Raw genomic sequence first — 13,098 nt, forward strand, 5'->3', positions numbered from 1 at the left:
CTTTTCCACGTGTTCCTTCATCCCATCCCCGCCCCGAGAGACCCGAGAGACCCGAACCCCTTCCCTGCGATCCCCTAGAGATGCGCCCATCTCTCCGTGGGGTGGAATTCCATTTATTTGCACTTTGATACACATAACAAAAAAGTCGCGCCGTTATCACTCCAGAAAAACCCGGAGGAAATCCTGGCAGGCCTCTGTGGCATCCGGCCGTGACTCAGCCAATCATCTTCTGAGGGCTCCCATCGCCCCCCCCCCCCCCCCGCATTTTTGTTGAACTTGAACTTGGGCGCACAGGTGCGAAGAGAACAGCCCGGACTCCTGCTCCGTGGCTGTGGTGGCTGCTCTCGTCCACTCGGGGTCTCCGACAGGTGCACGGCTCTGGGCAGGGGGCGGGCCTCTGAAGCCACGCCCCCTTCCCTGTTTCTGGGACTGTGCCCTCTCTCCTGTCACCCACCCTGGGGGCTGACGCCTCCGGGGATAAAGACCCTGCGCTAAGAGCTGTGATTCAGGGGCTGCAGCCGCTAGGGGGCAGTGTTGCCAGGCCGACGGCACAAGCACCGGCCTCTACTAGGGACGGGTGGGTAGCACGGTTCCAGGAGAAGCCCCCCACCCTCCCCCGGCTCCACGGTGACAAGCGCCAGGTCGGGGCCGGCTCAGGCTGGGGAGAGGGACGGTGCGTGCCGGGCCGCCTCTCTCCGCCGCAGCACGAAGTCCCCGGGGGAGGCTGGACTCATGGCATAGAAGACATTGGCGTTGTCCGGAATCAGGAGCTCTGGGGTGGGGGGGGGCGGGGATGAGGTGAGAGGCCCGCACAACCTCCTGCCCCTCCCCCACGGACACCCCCCCCCCAGCCTTCCGCCCCCCACCCCCACTCCTGGAAGCTGCCCAGCCTTGGGTCCTCCAGCCAGCGCCCATCGCTCGGCGGCTTCCCGCCTCACTCCTGTCTCTACCACCAGCCCAGGCAACCGCCCACCATTCCCCTGCCTGCACCCGACATTCGCATCCCAAGTTTAGGCAAACTCAGGCCACACCTCCCAAACAGCTTCCGGCCCCACCCACACCAGCACCTGCCAACCCAGGCCAGGGTGCTGTCGCCCTGAACTTGGACGGCTCCCCACTTGCAGTCTGCACAGTCAGTTCCCCCCCGCCTCAACACCCACAACCTCACACCCCCCGACCCTGAGTTCCACGCCCTTTGTCCCTCTCCCATCCCAAGTTTAGACACTTGGGGCTGGCCCAGCTCAAGGTGCCACTAACTTAAGGTCAGATCAGCTTCTCCCACTTGACCTTGGACCATCTCGCCGCCCCAGAATTATGAGCGCCGGTTCGAGTCCCGGCTGCTCTACTTCTGTTCCAGCTTCGTGCTAAGTGCTTGGGCCCCTGCCACCCACATGGGAGACCTGGATGGAGCTCCTGGCTCCTGGCTTCGGTCAGGCCCAGCTCCGGCCATTGCGGCCTTTTGGGGAGTGAACCAGCGGATGGAAGACCTCTCTGTCTCTCCCGCCCTAACTCTGCCTTTCATGTTAATTAATGAAAAAGCCAGCCTTGGGTGCCCCTGTCCCTCACTCCGAGCCAGGAGAGCCTCCCCGTGCACGCCCCTGGCCTGGGCCCAACCAGCCCCACTCACCCTTGTCCCCAGGGAGGACTTGGAAGAGCTGGTAGTCACCGGCGCAGGCCTCGGGGGCACTGTGCTTCTGCAGGGCCCGCTGCAGCACGCTGGGGGCTTTGTCCTGGCTCGTGAGCTGGAGAGACGGAGCGGGCAGGGGGTGGGCCAGAGGCCCCCAGCCCCAAGGGGCCCCAGCTGCGCCCCAGGCCGCCAGCCCCGCCCCTCACCAAGATGCTCCGGTACAGGTTCCCGTGGTCGTTGTCCATGCTGACGCGGATGACACAGGATTCTGAGCCCCGCTGCTGCCCCGGGCTCAGGGCCGAGGTCAGAGGACGGGGGCCTGGCGGGTCGGGGCTCCAGGGCGGCTGCAGGCAGTGGGGGGCAGGGGCGATGCTGAGGGCTGGGGGCCCAGCGGGCCCCACTCCCAGCGGTGTATCCTGTAGGTTTGCTGTATGCTAACGTGGCCCTGTGTGCCGGGGCCTGGCACGCGCAGCCACAAGCCCAGTGGGATCCCACGTAGGCCTCCTGTTCCCAGCAACAAGAGTGACCCCTGTACCCCCAGGGGTACACACACTCAAGCGCACCCCCAAGCGTGTGAGCGAGCAAGCCCCATCACTCCAGGCATGCGTTCCCGCCCCTCTGAGAATGCCGATTGCCAGGGACAAGCCCGGATCACCCCTCCCGGGCCAAGCACTCCCTGGGGCGCTCCAGACCTGAGCAGACGACGGCTCGGGGGATGGTGGCTCAGATGGGGCTAGGGAGATGCTCACAGCTCCTGGGTGCACCCCCCTGCACACACCTGGCCCTGCCATCCCGTGTGCCCCACCCCGCCCAGCCCTGGTGCCACACGGTAACACACACACACACACACACAGAGCCTCTGTACCTTGGTGTTGGGGCCCTGGGGCCCTGGCGAGGCTGGGGGGCTGCCAGGAGGAGGGTCCTTGACTCCAGGGCTCGCTGGGGGGGACCCTGGTGACCGACTGGGAGAGGGGGCGGAGCCTGAGCGGGGCAGCTGCCCCCCAGGACCCCCCACCCTGCTACGCCTGGCCTTGTGGGACGCTCACCTGGCCGTGGGTGAGGAGGGGTCCCCGGGACTCCCACCAGGCGATGAGCTTTTCTCTCGGGACAGCTTCCTGAGGACGGGGACAGGGACCGGGGTCCAGGCCGGACTGGGCCCCAGGAGCAGCGCCCGCTCCCCCCTCCCACGCTGTCGCCCCCAGGGACTCACGCGCTGAGACGCTTGGTGAGGCTGATGCGGCGCCTGCCACGCGGGGAGCTGGGGCAGGAGGCGGCCGGGGGCTCGATGACGCGGGAGATCCGGTAGCTGAGGGGTCAGCGTGAGAATGGACAGTGGGGGCGGGGGAGGGGGCAGTGGGGGGGGGAGATAAAGTCAGAATCAGGGGCCCGCGTTGTAGCAGGTTAGGCTGCCACTTGTCACACTGGCATCCCATACGGGCGCCGGTTCGAGTCCCGGCTGCTCCACTTCCGATCCAGCTCCCTGCTGAGGCGCCTGGGAAAGCAGCAGGTGATGGCCCAAGGGCTTGGGCCCCTGCACCCACGTGGGAGACCCAGAAGAAGCTCCTGGCTCCTGGCTTTGGCCCACCCCAGCCCTGGCCGTTGCATCCATTTGGGGAGCGAACCAGCAGATTCTCCCTCCTTATAACTTTGCCTTTTAAATAAATAATTCTTTAAAAAAAAAAAAAAGTCAGAATCAGTTGGGAGTTGGGAGTAAGGGTTAGGCCAGGGCCATGGGGGTGGCTGAGCCATCAGGGGCTTCCCAGGGAGGAGATGGAGGGAGTCGATGACGGGCAGGTCAGGTGGGGGTTCCTAAGGGGGGACTGAGGAGTCAAACTTTGGGTGAAGGTCAAATAAAGGTCGAGGTCAGCCATGAGTGTCAGGGTTTAAGAAAATGAAAGGGAGCCGAGGCAGGTGTCCTGGCGCCACGGGTGAGGCCACGCTCGCTACACGGTGTCTCACATCCGGGGCCCAGTTCCAGCCCCGGCTGCTCCGCTTCTGATCCAGCTCCCTGCTGATGCTCCTGGGAGGCAGAAGGGACGGCCCCAGTGCCTGGGCCCTGCACCCACGTGGGAGACCCGGATGGAGCTCCTGGCTCCTGGCTTCAGCACGGCCCAGTCCCGGCTGCTGTGGCCCTTTGGGGAGTGAAGCAGTGGATGGAAGACCTCTCTCTCTCTCTCTCTGTGGCACTAGCTTTCAAATGAATAAATCCTTTTTAAAAATTAAAAATAAATTTGTAACAATGAAACAATTGGCAGAGTTGAGTCGGCCAGCCGATTCAGCGTTTGTCTAAGTTGGACACGGTTATTCAGAACCGGGGGTCAGGAACGGGGTCGTGGGTCAGACAGGACCACAGGTCAGGGAGAGGACGCACTGGGGGTTGAATGGCCGCTGCAGGTTCAAGGTCGCAGTCAGACCGCCGGCTGGGGTCAATGAGGGTCAAGTTTGGGCTTGGAGGTGAGAGAGCAGAGACTTCGCAAGGTCACGGGTTGGAGGGGGGAGGGGTTCAGGGCTGCAGCGGGGGTCTTGGGAGGAGCTGAGGGCTGCATGGGGCCGGTGGGATCCAGGGTGGGGAGAGGGGCAGGCCACAGGGGGGTCACCTCTGCTCCTCGCTGAGCTGGCGCTGGGCACGCAGGGCGGCCAGGACGGGCGGCCGTGGGCTCAGGCTGTGGCTCCGACAGCGCCTCTGTAGCTGCTGGATGCGAGCCAGGATCTCCCACTCCTGGGGTGGGGGTGGGGCTCAGAGCCTGCCCTGCCTCCACCCTCAGACACCCACCCCAGCCCTGCCTCCGCCCTCAGACACCCACCCCAGCCCTCAGACACCCACACCCACCCCAGCCCTCAGACACCTACCCCAGCCCTCAGACACCCAGCCCAGCCCTGCCTCCGCCCTCAGACACCCACACCCACACCCACCTCTGCCCTCAGACACCCACCCCAGCCCTGCCTCCGCCCTCAGACACCCACCCCAGCCCTGCCTCCATCCTCAGACACCCACCCCAGCCCTGCCTCCGCCCTCAGACACCCACCCCAGCCCTGCCTCTGCCCTCAGACACCCACCCCAGCCCTGCCTCCGCCCTCAGACACCCACCCCAGCCCTGCCTCCGCCCTCTGACACCCACCCCAGCCCTGCCTCTGCCCTCAGACACCCACCCCAGCCCTGCCTCCGCCCTCAGACACCCACCCCAGCCCTCAGACACCTACCCCAGCCCTCAGACACCCAGCGCAGCCCTGCCTCTGCCCTCAGACACCCACCCCAGCCCTGCCTCCGCCCTCTGACACCCACCCCAGCCCTGCCTCCGCCCTCTGACACCCACCCCAGCCCTGCCTCCGCCCTCTGACACCCACCCCAGCCCTGCCTCCACCCTCAGACACCCACCCCAGCCCTGCCTCCGCCCTCTGACACCCACCCCAGCCCTGCCTCCGCCCTCTGACACCCACCCCAGCCCTGCCTCCGCCCTCTGACACCCACCCCAGCCCTGCCTCCACCCTCAGACACCCACCCCAGCCCTGCCTCCGCCCTCTGACACCCACCCCAGCCCTGCCTCTGCCCTCAGACACCCACCCCAGCCCTGCCTCCGCCCTCAGACACCCACCCCAGCCCTCAGACACCTACCCCAGCCCTCAGACACCCAGCCCAGCCCTGCCTCTGCCCTCAGACACCCACCCCAGCCCTGCCTCCACCCTCAGACACCCACCCCAGCCCTGCCTCCGCCCTCTGACACCCACCCCAGCCCTGCCTCTGCCCTCAGACACCCACCCCAGCCCTGCCTCCGCCCTCAGACACCCACCCCAGCCCTCAGACACCTACCCCAGCCCTCAGACACCCAGCCCAGCCCTGCCTCTGCCCTCAGACACCCACCCCAGCCCTGCCTCCGCCCTCAGACACCCACCCCAGCCCTCAGACACCTACCCCAGCCCTCAGACACCCACCCCAGCCCTGCCTCCGCCCTCTGACACCCACCCCAGCCCTGCCTCCACCCTCAGACACCCACCCCAGCCCTGCCTCCGCCCTCAGACACCCACCCCAGCCCTGCCTCCGCCCTCTGACACCCACCCCAGCCCTGCCTCTGCCCTCAGACACCCACCCCAGCCCTGCCTCCGCCCTCAGACACCCACCCCAGCCCTCAGACACCTACCCCAGCCCTCAGACACCCAGCCCAGCCCTGCCTCTGCCCTCAGACACCCACCCCAGCCCTGCCTCCGCCCTCTGACACCCACCCCAGCCCTGCCTCCGCCCTCTGACACCCACCCCAGCCCTGCCTCCACCCTCAGACACCCACCTCAGCCCTCAGACACCCACCCCAGCCCTGCCTCCGCCCTCAGACCCCTCACCCACACCCACCCCCGCTCACCTTTCTCCTCTTCTCAAAGTTGATAAGATCCCCCTGGAGGCAAAGGCTGAACTTGAGTTTCCAGGCCAGGGGTCAGCCAAGGTCAGGGGCTGGGGTTGGGAGGAGCCCCACTTTGCTAACGGGGCTGGGGTCAGGGTCGGGGATGGCAGTCAGGAGGCCCACTGCGCTGGGGGTAAGTGGAATGGGGGGAGGGGTCAGGAGTCAAGGTCAGGGGTCAGTCAGACCTCCACGGTGTCCGGCAGGGCCGTGTCCAGCATGAGCAGGTCGGTGAGGAAGGTGCCGAGGTAGGGGACGGGGCCTGGGGGCGGCTTCTGCAACCCACCAGGCGCCAGTCACCGGGCCATCATCACCGCCACCCCCCCCTCCAGGGGTCCCAAACCCAATGGCTCACCAAGCTCAGGCTGCCCGGGTCCGGGTCCTCCAGGGGCCCCTGCGCAGCCTCCTCCTGGGCGGGAGAGAGAGACCCTGGGTTCGCCGCCGACCCACCCTCAGGGGCCATGTCCCAGGGCCACCCCCTCCTCCAGCTTTCAGGAGTCAGGGCCCGTGCTGGGGACCCTGCCTGCCCCGTGGGAGACCCGGATGGAGCTCCTGGCTTTTGCAGGCATTTGGGGAGGGAACCAGTGAATGGCAACTTCTGTCTCATAGCAAAAATTAAAGGGCCAGAACCTGATTGGGATTAGGGCCACAGACAGGGTGCAGGTGCAGCTGTGCCGGCCGCGGGGGGTCGGCGCCCGCGTACCTGGGAGAGAATCTCCCTGCAGCTGATGTGGTTGTTCTCGTCCGAGAAGATCTGCGAGAGCTTCCGGAACGTGGACAGGGGCTCCCTGGGGCGGCAGGAGGGGGCGCGGCCGCGGGTCAGGTGCGCCCTCCCCAGGCCCCGCACTCTCCCCACCCCCCCGCGGCCCGGCCTCACCTGCTCACTGCGCCCCAGCTGCGCTTGAGCCGGTAGATGGGGTTGGACTGCAGCGCCGACAGGATGGCCCGCAGCGCCGAGAAGTCACGCAGCTCCCGGCAGCGCTGCGGGGCCCGCGGAGGCGAGGGTCAGAGCCCTGCGCACCACCCACTGGCCTGCTCATGTGTCCTCCTCTTCCTCCTGCCCCGCCCCCACCCAGTCTCTGCGGGGATCCCACCCACCCTGTTCTTACCCCATCACCCCCACACTCACCCTCTTACCCCCGAGGCCCGCCCGGCATCCCACGGCCCCTGCCACCCCCACACTCCTCTCTTGGCCGCACCTGCTCCCGCGGCCCCGCCCCCCGCACACACCTGTGCGATGCGGATCCACTTCTCGATGCGCCGCGCCCTCTGCGGGGCAGCCAGGCCCGGCGCCCCGAGCACCGAGCCCAACACGCAGCCGGTCACCAGGTTGAACTGCGCCACGGTGGCGCGCACAGTGGGGGCGACGCCTGCCGCCCCCGGCCGGTCCCGCTGCGACCACACGGAGCCCAGGCACTCGAAGGGCCGCACGCGCTGGAAGAGGTCCTGGGCCAGGGCAGGGGGTGGGGTCTGCGCTCGCCGGGACCCGCCCACCTCCCCCACCGCCCCGCCCCGGGCCTGGGTCCTCACCACATCCATAAGGGTCAGCTGTTCGGCCACCTCGTCCACGCCGAAGTCCAGCAGGTCAGGACCTTCCGACACGAGCCCCTCCTCCCCGGCCCCGCTGTCCTCCGTGGGGTCTGGGCTGGGGAGTCCCGAACCTTACAGGGAAGTTAAAAGATGGCAAGTTTGAGGGGCCTGCGCTGTGACTTATCGGGTAAAGTTGCCGCCTGCAGTGCCGGCCTTCCATGTGGAAGCTGGTTCGAGTCCCAGCTGCTCCACTTCCGATCCAGCTCTCTGCTGTGGCCTGGGAAAGCAGTGGAAGATGGCCCAAGTCTTTGGGCCCCTGCACCCACGTGGGAGACCCGGATGGAGCTGCTGGCTCCTGGCTTCGGATCGGCGCAGCTCCGGCCATTGCGACCATCTGGGGAGTGAACCAGTGGATGGAAGACCTCTCACTCTCTGCCTCTCCTCTCTCTGTGTAACTCTCTCAAGTAAAATAAATCTTAAAAAAAAAAAAAAGGATTTATTTGAAATGGAGAGTGACACACAGAGAGTGGGAGAGCCAGACAGATCTTCCTTCTCTGGGGCCACTCCCCCAAATGGCTACAACAGCCAGGGCTGAGCCAGGCTGGAGCCAGGAGCCAAGAGCTCCATCCAGGTTTCCTACGCAGGTGCAGGGGCCCAGGCACTTGGGCCACCTTCTGCTGCTTTCCCAGGCCGCAGCAGAGAGCTGGATGGGAAGTGGAGCAGCCGGGACGTGACCCGGCCTCTGATGTGGGATGCCGGTATTGTAGGGGGTGTGGGCCCCTATGGTGTTATCTGTACATCAGCACAACTTGCCCCGCATCGCCGGCTGTCCGTGATGCTACAGCAGGTGCAGCTAACAGCCCTGGGTGCCTTCTCCATTCGTCCTAATGAGGCATGAAGAAGGCAAAAAAAAAAAAAAAAAAAAAGACTGTCGGATGATTGACTTCCACTTCCTCTTCTTCCCCCGGTGGTTATGTAACCATATTAATCTTTTAAATTAGCTTTGTCAAGCCTGTTTAATTTTCTCCCTTTCATTTGGAATGAGGACGGCTGGCATCGCCAAATATCGGTTTTGAGAAGTGGGCGTTGGACAAGATGTTGACTCGCATCCGGCCGGAACCCTGCACCTGACAGCCGCGATGGAGCCGGAACAAGCTCCACTCAGAGAAGTCCAGGAGGACGGGAAGTGCTCCTCAGGTTCCTGTTGATTGCATTGAGCAGAAGGCAAAGGCCGTCGCGGGCGGCGTGGGGGTACCGTTAGCAAAGCCGCTGCAACATCGGAATCCCACATCCGAGTGACGGCTCGAGTCTTGGCTGCTCCATTACTTTTTCTTTTTAAACATTTATTTATTTATTTAAAAGGTAGAGTCACAGAGGGGCAGAGAGAGAGAGAGAGGTCTTCCATCAGCTGGTTCACTCCCCAGATGGCCGCAATTGCCGGAGCTGTGCCGATCCAAAGCCAGGAGCCAGGAGCTCCATCCAGATCTCCCACGCAGGTGCAGGGGCCCAAGCACTTGGGCCATCTTCTAGGCTGCTCCATTTCTGAGCCAGCCCCCTGCTAATGTGCTTGGGAAAGCAGCGGCAGATGGTCTGAGTGCTTGGGCCCTGCCTGTGGGAGACCAGGATGGAGCTCCAGGCTTCTGGCTTAGACCAGGACCAGCCCTTGGCCACTGGGGACATTTGGGAAGTGAACCAGTGGATGGAAGCGCTCTCTCTCTCTCTCTCTCTTTAGAAAAAAATGGATCTTTAAAACAAAAGGAAGGGGGGCCGGTGCTGTGGCGCAGCGGGTTAATGCCCTGGCCTGCAGTGCCAGCATCCCATATGGGCACCCGTTCAAGACCCGGCTGCTCCACTTCCGATCCAGCTCCCTGCTGTAGACTGGGAAAGCAGAGGAAGATGGCCAAGTCCTTGGGCCCCTGCACCCGTGTGGGAGACCCAGTGAAACACCTTGTTGCTGGCTTTGGCCTGACCCAACCCCGGTCGGTGTGGCCATGTGGGGAGTGAATGAGTGGATGGAAGACCTCCCTCTCCGTCTCTCCCACCACCCCACCAACTGCCTTTCAAATAAATAAATCTTTAACACAAAGAGCTTTCGGCCAGCGCCGCGGCTCACTAGGCTAATCTCTGCCTTGCGGCGCCGGCACACCGGGTTCTGGTCCTGGTCAGGGCACCGATCCTGTCCCGGTTGCCCCTCTTCCAGGCCAGCTCTCTGCTGTGGCCCAGGAGTGCAGTGGAGGATGGCCCAAGTGCTTGGGCCCTGCACCCCATGGGAGACCAGGAGAAGCACCTGGCTCCTGCCTTCAGATCAGCGCAGTGCGCTGGCCACAGCGGCCATTGGAGGGTGAACCAACGGCAAAGGAAGACCTTTCTCTCTGTCTCTCTCTCACTGTCCACTCTGCCTGTCCAAAAAAAAAAAAAAAAAAAGAGCTTTCATAACAAGAAGAAGAGAAGGGACATAAATACACAAGCACCTGAGATTTTCTCTTTCTCACGAGAGACAGAGAAGCGGGCAGCCACTTTGGAAACGGGAGAGAAAAGTGGCCGCTCTAATCCTCGGATTAGAGGAAGTGGATTAGGGATATGGATGCTGATGAGATAGGATCAGATCAGACACAGATGGGGGAAGATGAGCCTTCGTAAGCAGGATGCAATGACTCCCTCCACTGATCCCTCTCTGATCCCTCTCGTGCCTGCCCGGGGGACAGAGTCGGGCACAAGCCTCGGGCGAACTCCAGAGGGGAGCGGCAGCCAGAAACCGAGAAAGGAAGGCAGGGCGTTGAGCACAATGAGGAAAAAAAAGAGGCAGCCCGGGAGGACTCCGGGTGTGAGAATAATTTTGTGGGAAGAATTTGAGAAAGACATTTGCAGGTGTGACAGGTGCACAGGACATGTGTCACACAAAGATCTGTGGGACCCCAGAAGCACTCTGCCTGGGGGGTCCAGAAACTGTTATTTTATTCACTTTAGTTCATTTAGTTTATTTGAAAAGCATAGTGATACAGAGAGCATCCGGGTCTCCCACGCGGGTGCGGGGACCTAAGCACTCGGGCCTTCCTCCATTGCCTTCCCAGGCGCATTAGCAGGGAGCTGGATCGGAAGTGGAGCAGCCAGGACTCAAACCGGTGCCCCTATGGGATGTTGGCACTGCGGGCGGTGGCTTTACCTGCTACGCCACAGCAGTGGCTCTTGTTATCTGCCACTTACAGGTGGGCAAACTAAGGTTCAGAAGGAGCTAAAACCTTGTGTAAACCCTGTAGCTCTGAGGAGGAGGAGGGGGCAGACACTGGGGGGGGGTGCTTGCAGGAAAGGCCTTCTCGGACCATTTGGTGCAGGGGTTAGGATGCTACCCGGGCCCCTGCATCCGATGCCCACTCGCCTGGGCTCTGACGCCGCTTCCAACTCCAGCTTCCTGCTAGTGCCCACCCTGGGAGGCGGCAGGTGCTGCCCTTGTCACCCCCACAGAAGAACCAGGCTGGTTTCTGGGCTCCTGGCTTCAGCCTGGCCCAGGCGCTGTAGGAGTTTGGAAAATGGACCAGTGGATGGGAGACCTCTCTCTGCCTCCCTCTCCCTCCCTCTCTCTGCCGCTCAAATACAAGCAGAAAAAGAACACCCCCGGTTCCCCATACCCTCACCTGCCCACCTCTGGGGCTGCTCCTCTTCCTCCTGCTCCCCCTCGGCTTCCTCCAAAAAATCTTCTCGAAGCTTCTCTGCTTCCCGGGCCTCGGGACTCCCTGGGGCTGCCCAGCTCAGAAAGACCTGGACGCTGCCCAGGTTGGAGTAGGCTGGGGGTTCCCGGAAGTCCTGGGGGTGGTCCCGCAGCCAGGAGCCCAGCAGGGACACCACAGCTCTGGCCAGAGGGGCAGGGCGGGGCTCAGAGCCAGGCCCAGGCCTCTGTACCCCCCTGCCTTGACCTTCCAGCCCTTGGCCTGGTCAGTGACCTTTGACCGCCAGCCCCCCAGCGCCCGCCCCCATGGGGTGCCAACCTCAGGTTCTTGTTGAAGCACAGATCTTGTGCCTGTGTCTTCTTCATTTCTATCCTGGAAAAAAGCCCCCTCTCCAATCAAACGGTGACGCGGAGGAGCTCCCCAGGGCGGGGGGCGGGGGGCGGGGGGCGGGGGGCAGGGGGCGGGGGGCGTGTTTCCTGGTTCCCAAGCTGAGGAGGTGGGGGCGCGCCCAGGTGGGGTCTGGGGGTGGCTACTGACCCGGGAGGTGGGGGCGGCGGCGGCGGCGGCAGCAGGAAGTGCAGCACGCGGCCAGTGGGCACGAAAGCCCGGTGGGTGGCCAGGAAGGCCGGCACGAAGCCCGGGTCCTGCTCGCGGTCTCCAGACACCAGCTCGTGGACCAGCCGCTCCAGGCGCGCCGCCCGCAGCGCGCGCACCTTGCTCGTGCGGTAATGGAGGAAAGAGTCGGCCAGCTCGGTGCGGGGCTGGGGCGGGGGCGGGGGCGGGGGCGGCCGTGAGAAGTCAGGAGTGGTCCCGGGGGCACTCTTCCTGCCCCGTGAAAGCCCGGCTCTGGAATCTCCTCCGGTCCATTTCTCTACAGCCCCGCCCTCCTCGGAGGTGTGGCTTAGCCCCGCCCACAAATGACCCCTGAGACCCACCCCGGACACCTCCGTCCTCCCAGGCCCCCCTCCCAGCTGCCTTCGCCACACCTGTCCTACCTGGCCGCTTCCGGACTCCACCCCTCCTCCCTTGGCTACACCTTGGCTTCCCTAGACCCCACCGTCAGCTCTACCCTCAGCGCCCCCAGGTCCCACGCGGGAAGCGGCCATACCTGACTCCACCCCACTCACCTGGCCGCCTCCAAGCCCCGCCCTCCCTCCAAGCCCCGCTGCACCTGGAGGCCCGAGCTCACCGGGCCCCCTCGCCCCAGCTCTGCGCTCAGCTCCGCGCTCCCGGGCCTCTGCGCGCAGCCCCACCCTCGCCCGGTGGGCTCCCCGCGCCTCCCGCGCACGCCTTCCTCACCTGGCCGCCCCCAGGCGCCTCCCCCGGGCTCAGGCGCTGACTGAGCTGCCGGCGCAGGGAGACGCTGTACACCGCGCCGTCCTCGGTCTCCTCGCCCCAGTCCTGCAGCGGCGCCTGGACGCGGAGAGGGGCTCAGGGCGCGCCATGGGGACCGTCTGGCTCGCCAGCCGGGCCTTCCTGCTCAGCGCTTCCGGGCCAGGGTCTTTGGGACTTGGGTCCAGGCGCACGGATTGTCTCCAGCCCCTTCCCCGAACGTGCGCTGAGACTCCCGCCCCCACCCCTGAAGTCCAACCAGACACGCATCACTGAGTGCCCCAGGTGGGGACTCCAGGGCAGGGCCCGCGGGGCGCGCACCTGGAGTTTCTGGGGGAGGGGGAGGTCACCAGGGATGTGGGGGCCCTGGGTCGTCGCCCCCCTTACCAGGGCGAGCTCCCTGCCCGCTGTCCGCTCCATGGCCCGTCCAGCTCCGTGGCGCCGCCGCCGAATGAGGCGGAAGGAGCAGCGGGCAGTGGGCAGTGGCGGTGCGCCGTAGCTGGCCGGGAGGGGCGGGGCGGCTGGGTGCGCCAGGCGGGGCCCAGTGGGTGGACCC

At 64.9% G+C, this 13,098-nt stretch overlaps 1 protein-coding gene across 1 annotated transcript; it reads right to left on the reverse strand.

Annotated features, from left to right (window-relative positions):
- Positions 1 to 294: 294 nt before the first annotated feature.
- Positions 295 to 12,972, reverse strand: RGL3 (ral guanine nucleotide dissociation stimulator like 3). Its single transcript, XM_062178660.1, has 19 exons — positions 12,930 to 12,972; positions 12,510 to 12,623; positions 11,748 to 11,971; positions 11,529 to 11,582; positions 11,178 to 11,392; positions 7,546 to 7,676; positions 7,246 to 7,461; positions 6,893 to 6,996; positions 6,719 to 6,803; positions 6,371 to 6,424; positions 6,204 to 6,290; positions 5,980 to 6,012; positions 4,225 to 4,346; positions 2,838 to 2,933; positions 2,674 to 2,742; positions 2,493 to 2,589; positions 1,834 to 1,971; positions 1,628 to 1,742; positions 295 to 772 (listed from the first exon to the last, which is right to left on the reverse strand). The coding sequence occupies exons 1-19, from the start codon at positions 12,960 to 12,962 to the stop codon at positions 654 to 656; spliced, it is 2,106 nt and encodes a 701-aa protein (XP_062034644.1). The 5' UTR covers positions 12,963 to 12,972; the 3' UTR covers positions 295 to 653.
- Between the last annotated feature and the right edge of the window lie 126 nt (positions 12,973 to 13,098).

The sequence above is a fragment of the Lepus europaeus genome, chromosome 20 (genome assembly GCF_033115175.1).
Source record: "Lepus europaeus isolate LE1 chromosome 20, mLepTim1.pri, whole genome shotgun sequence".
In the NCBI taxonomy this organism is placed as follows: domain Eukaryota; kingdom Metazoa; phylum Chordata; class Mammalia; order Lagomorpha; family Leporidae; genus Lepus; species Lepus europaeus.

Coding starts and splice junctions, on each gene's coding strand:
- RGL3 (XM_062178660.1), bottom strand. CDS start 12,962: ATGGAGCGGACAGCGGGCAGGGAGCTCGCCCTG. Junction 6,425..6,718: donor GCAGGGAGATTCTCTCCCAG/GTACGCGGGCGC, acceptor TCTCCCGCCCAG/GAGGAGGCTGCGCAGGGGCC. Junction 6,291..6,370: donor ACCCGGGCAGCCTGAGCTTG/GTGAGCCATTGG, acceptor GGTGGGTTGCAG/AAGCCGCCCCCAGGCCCCGT.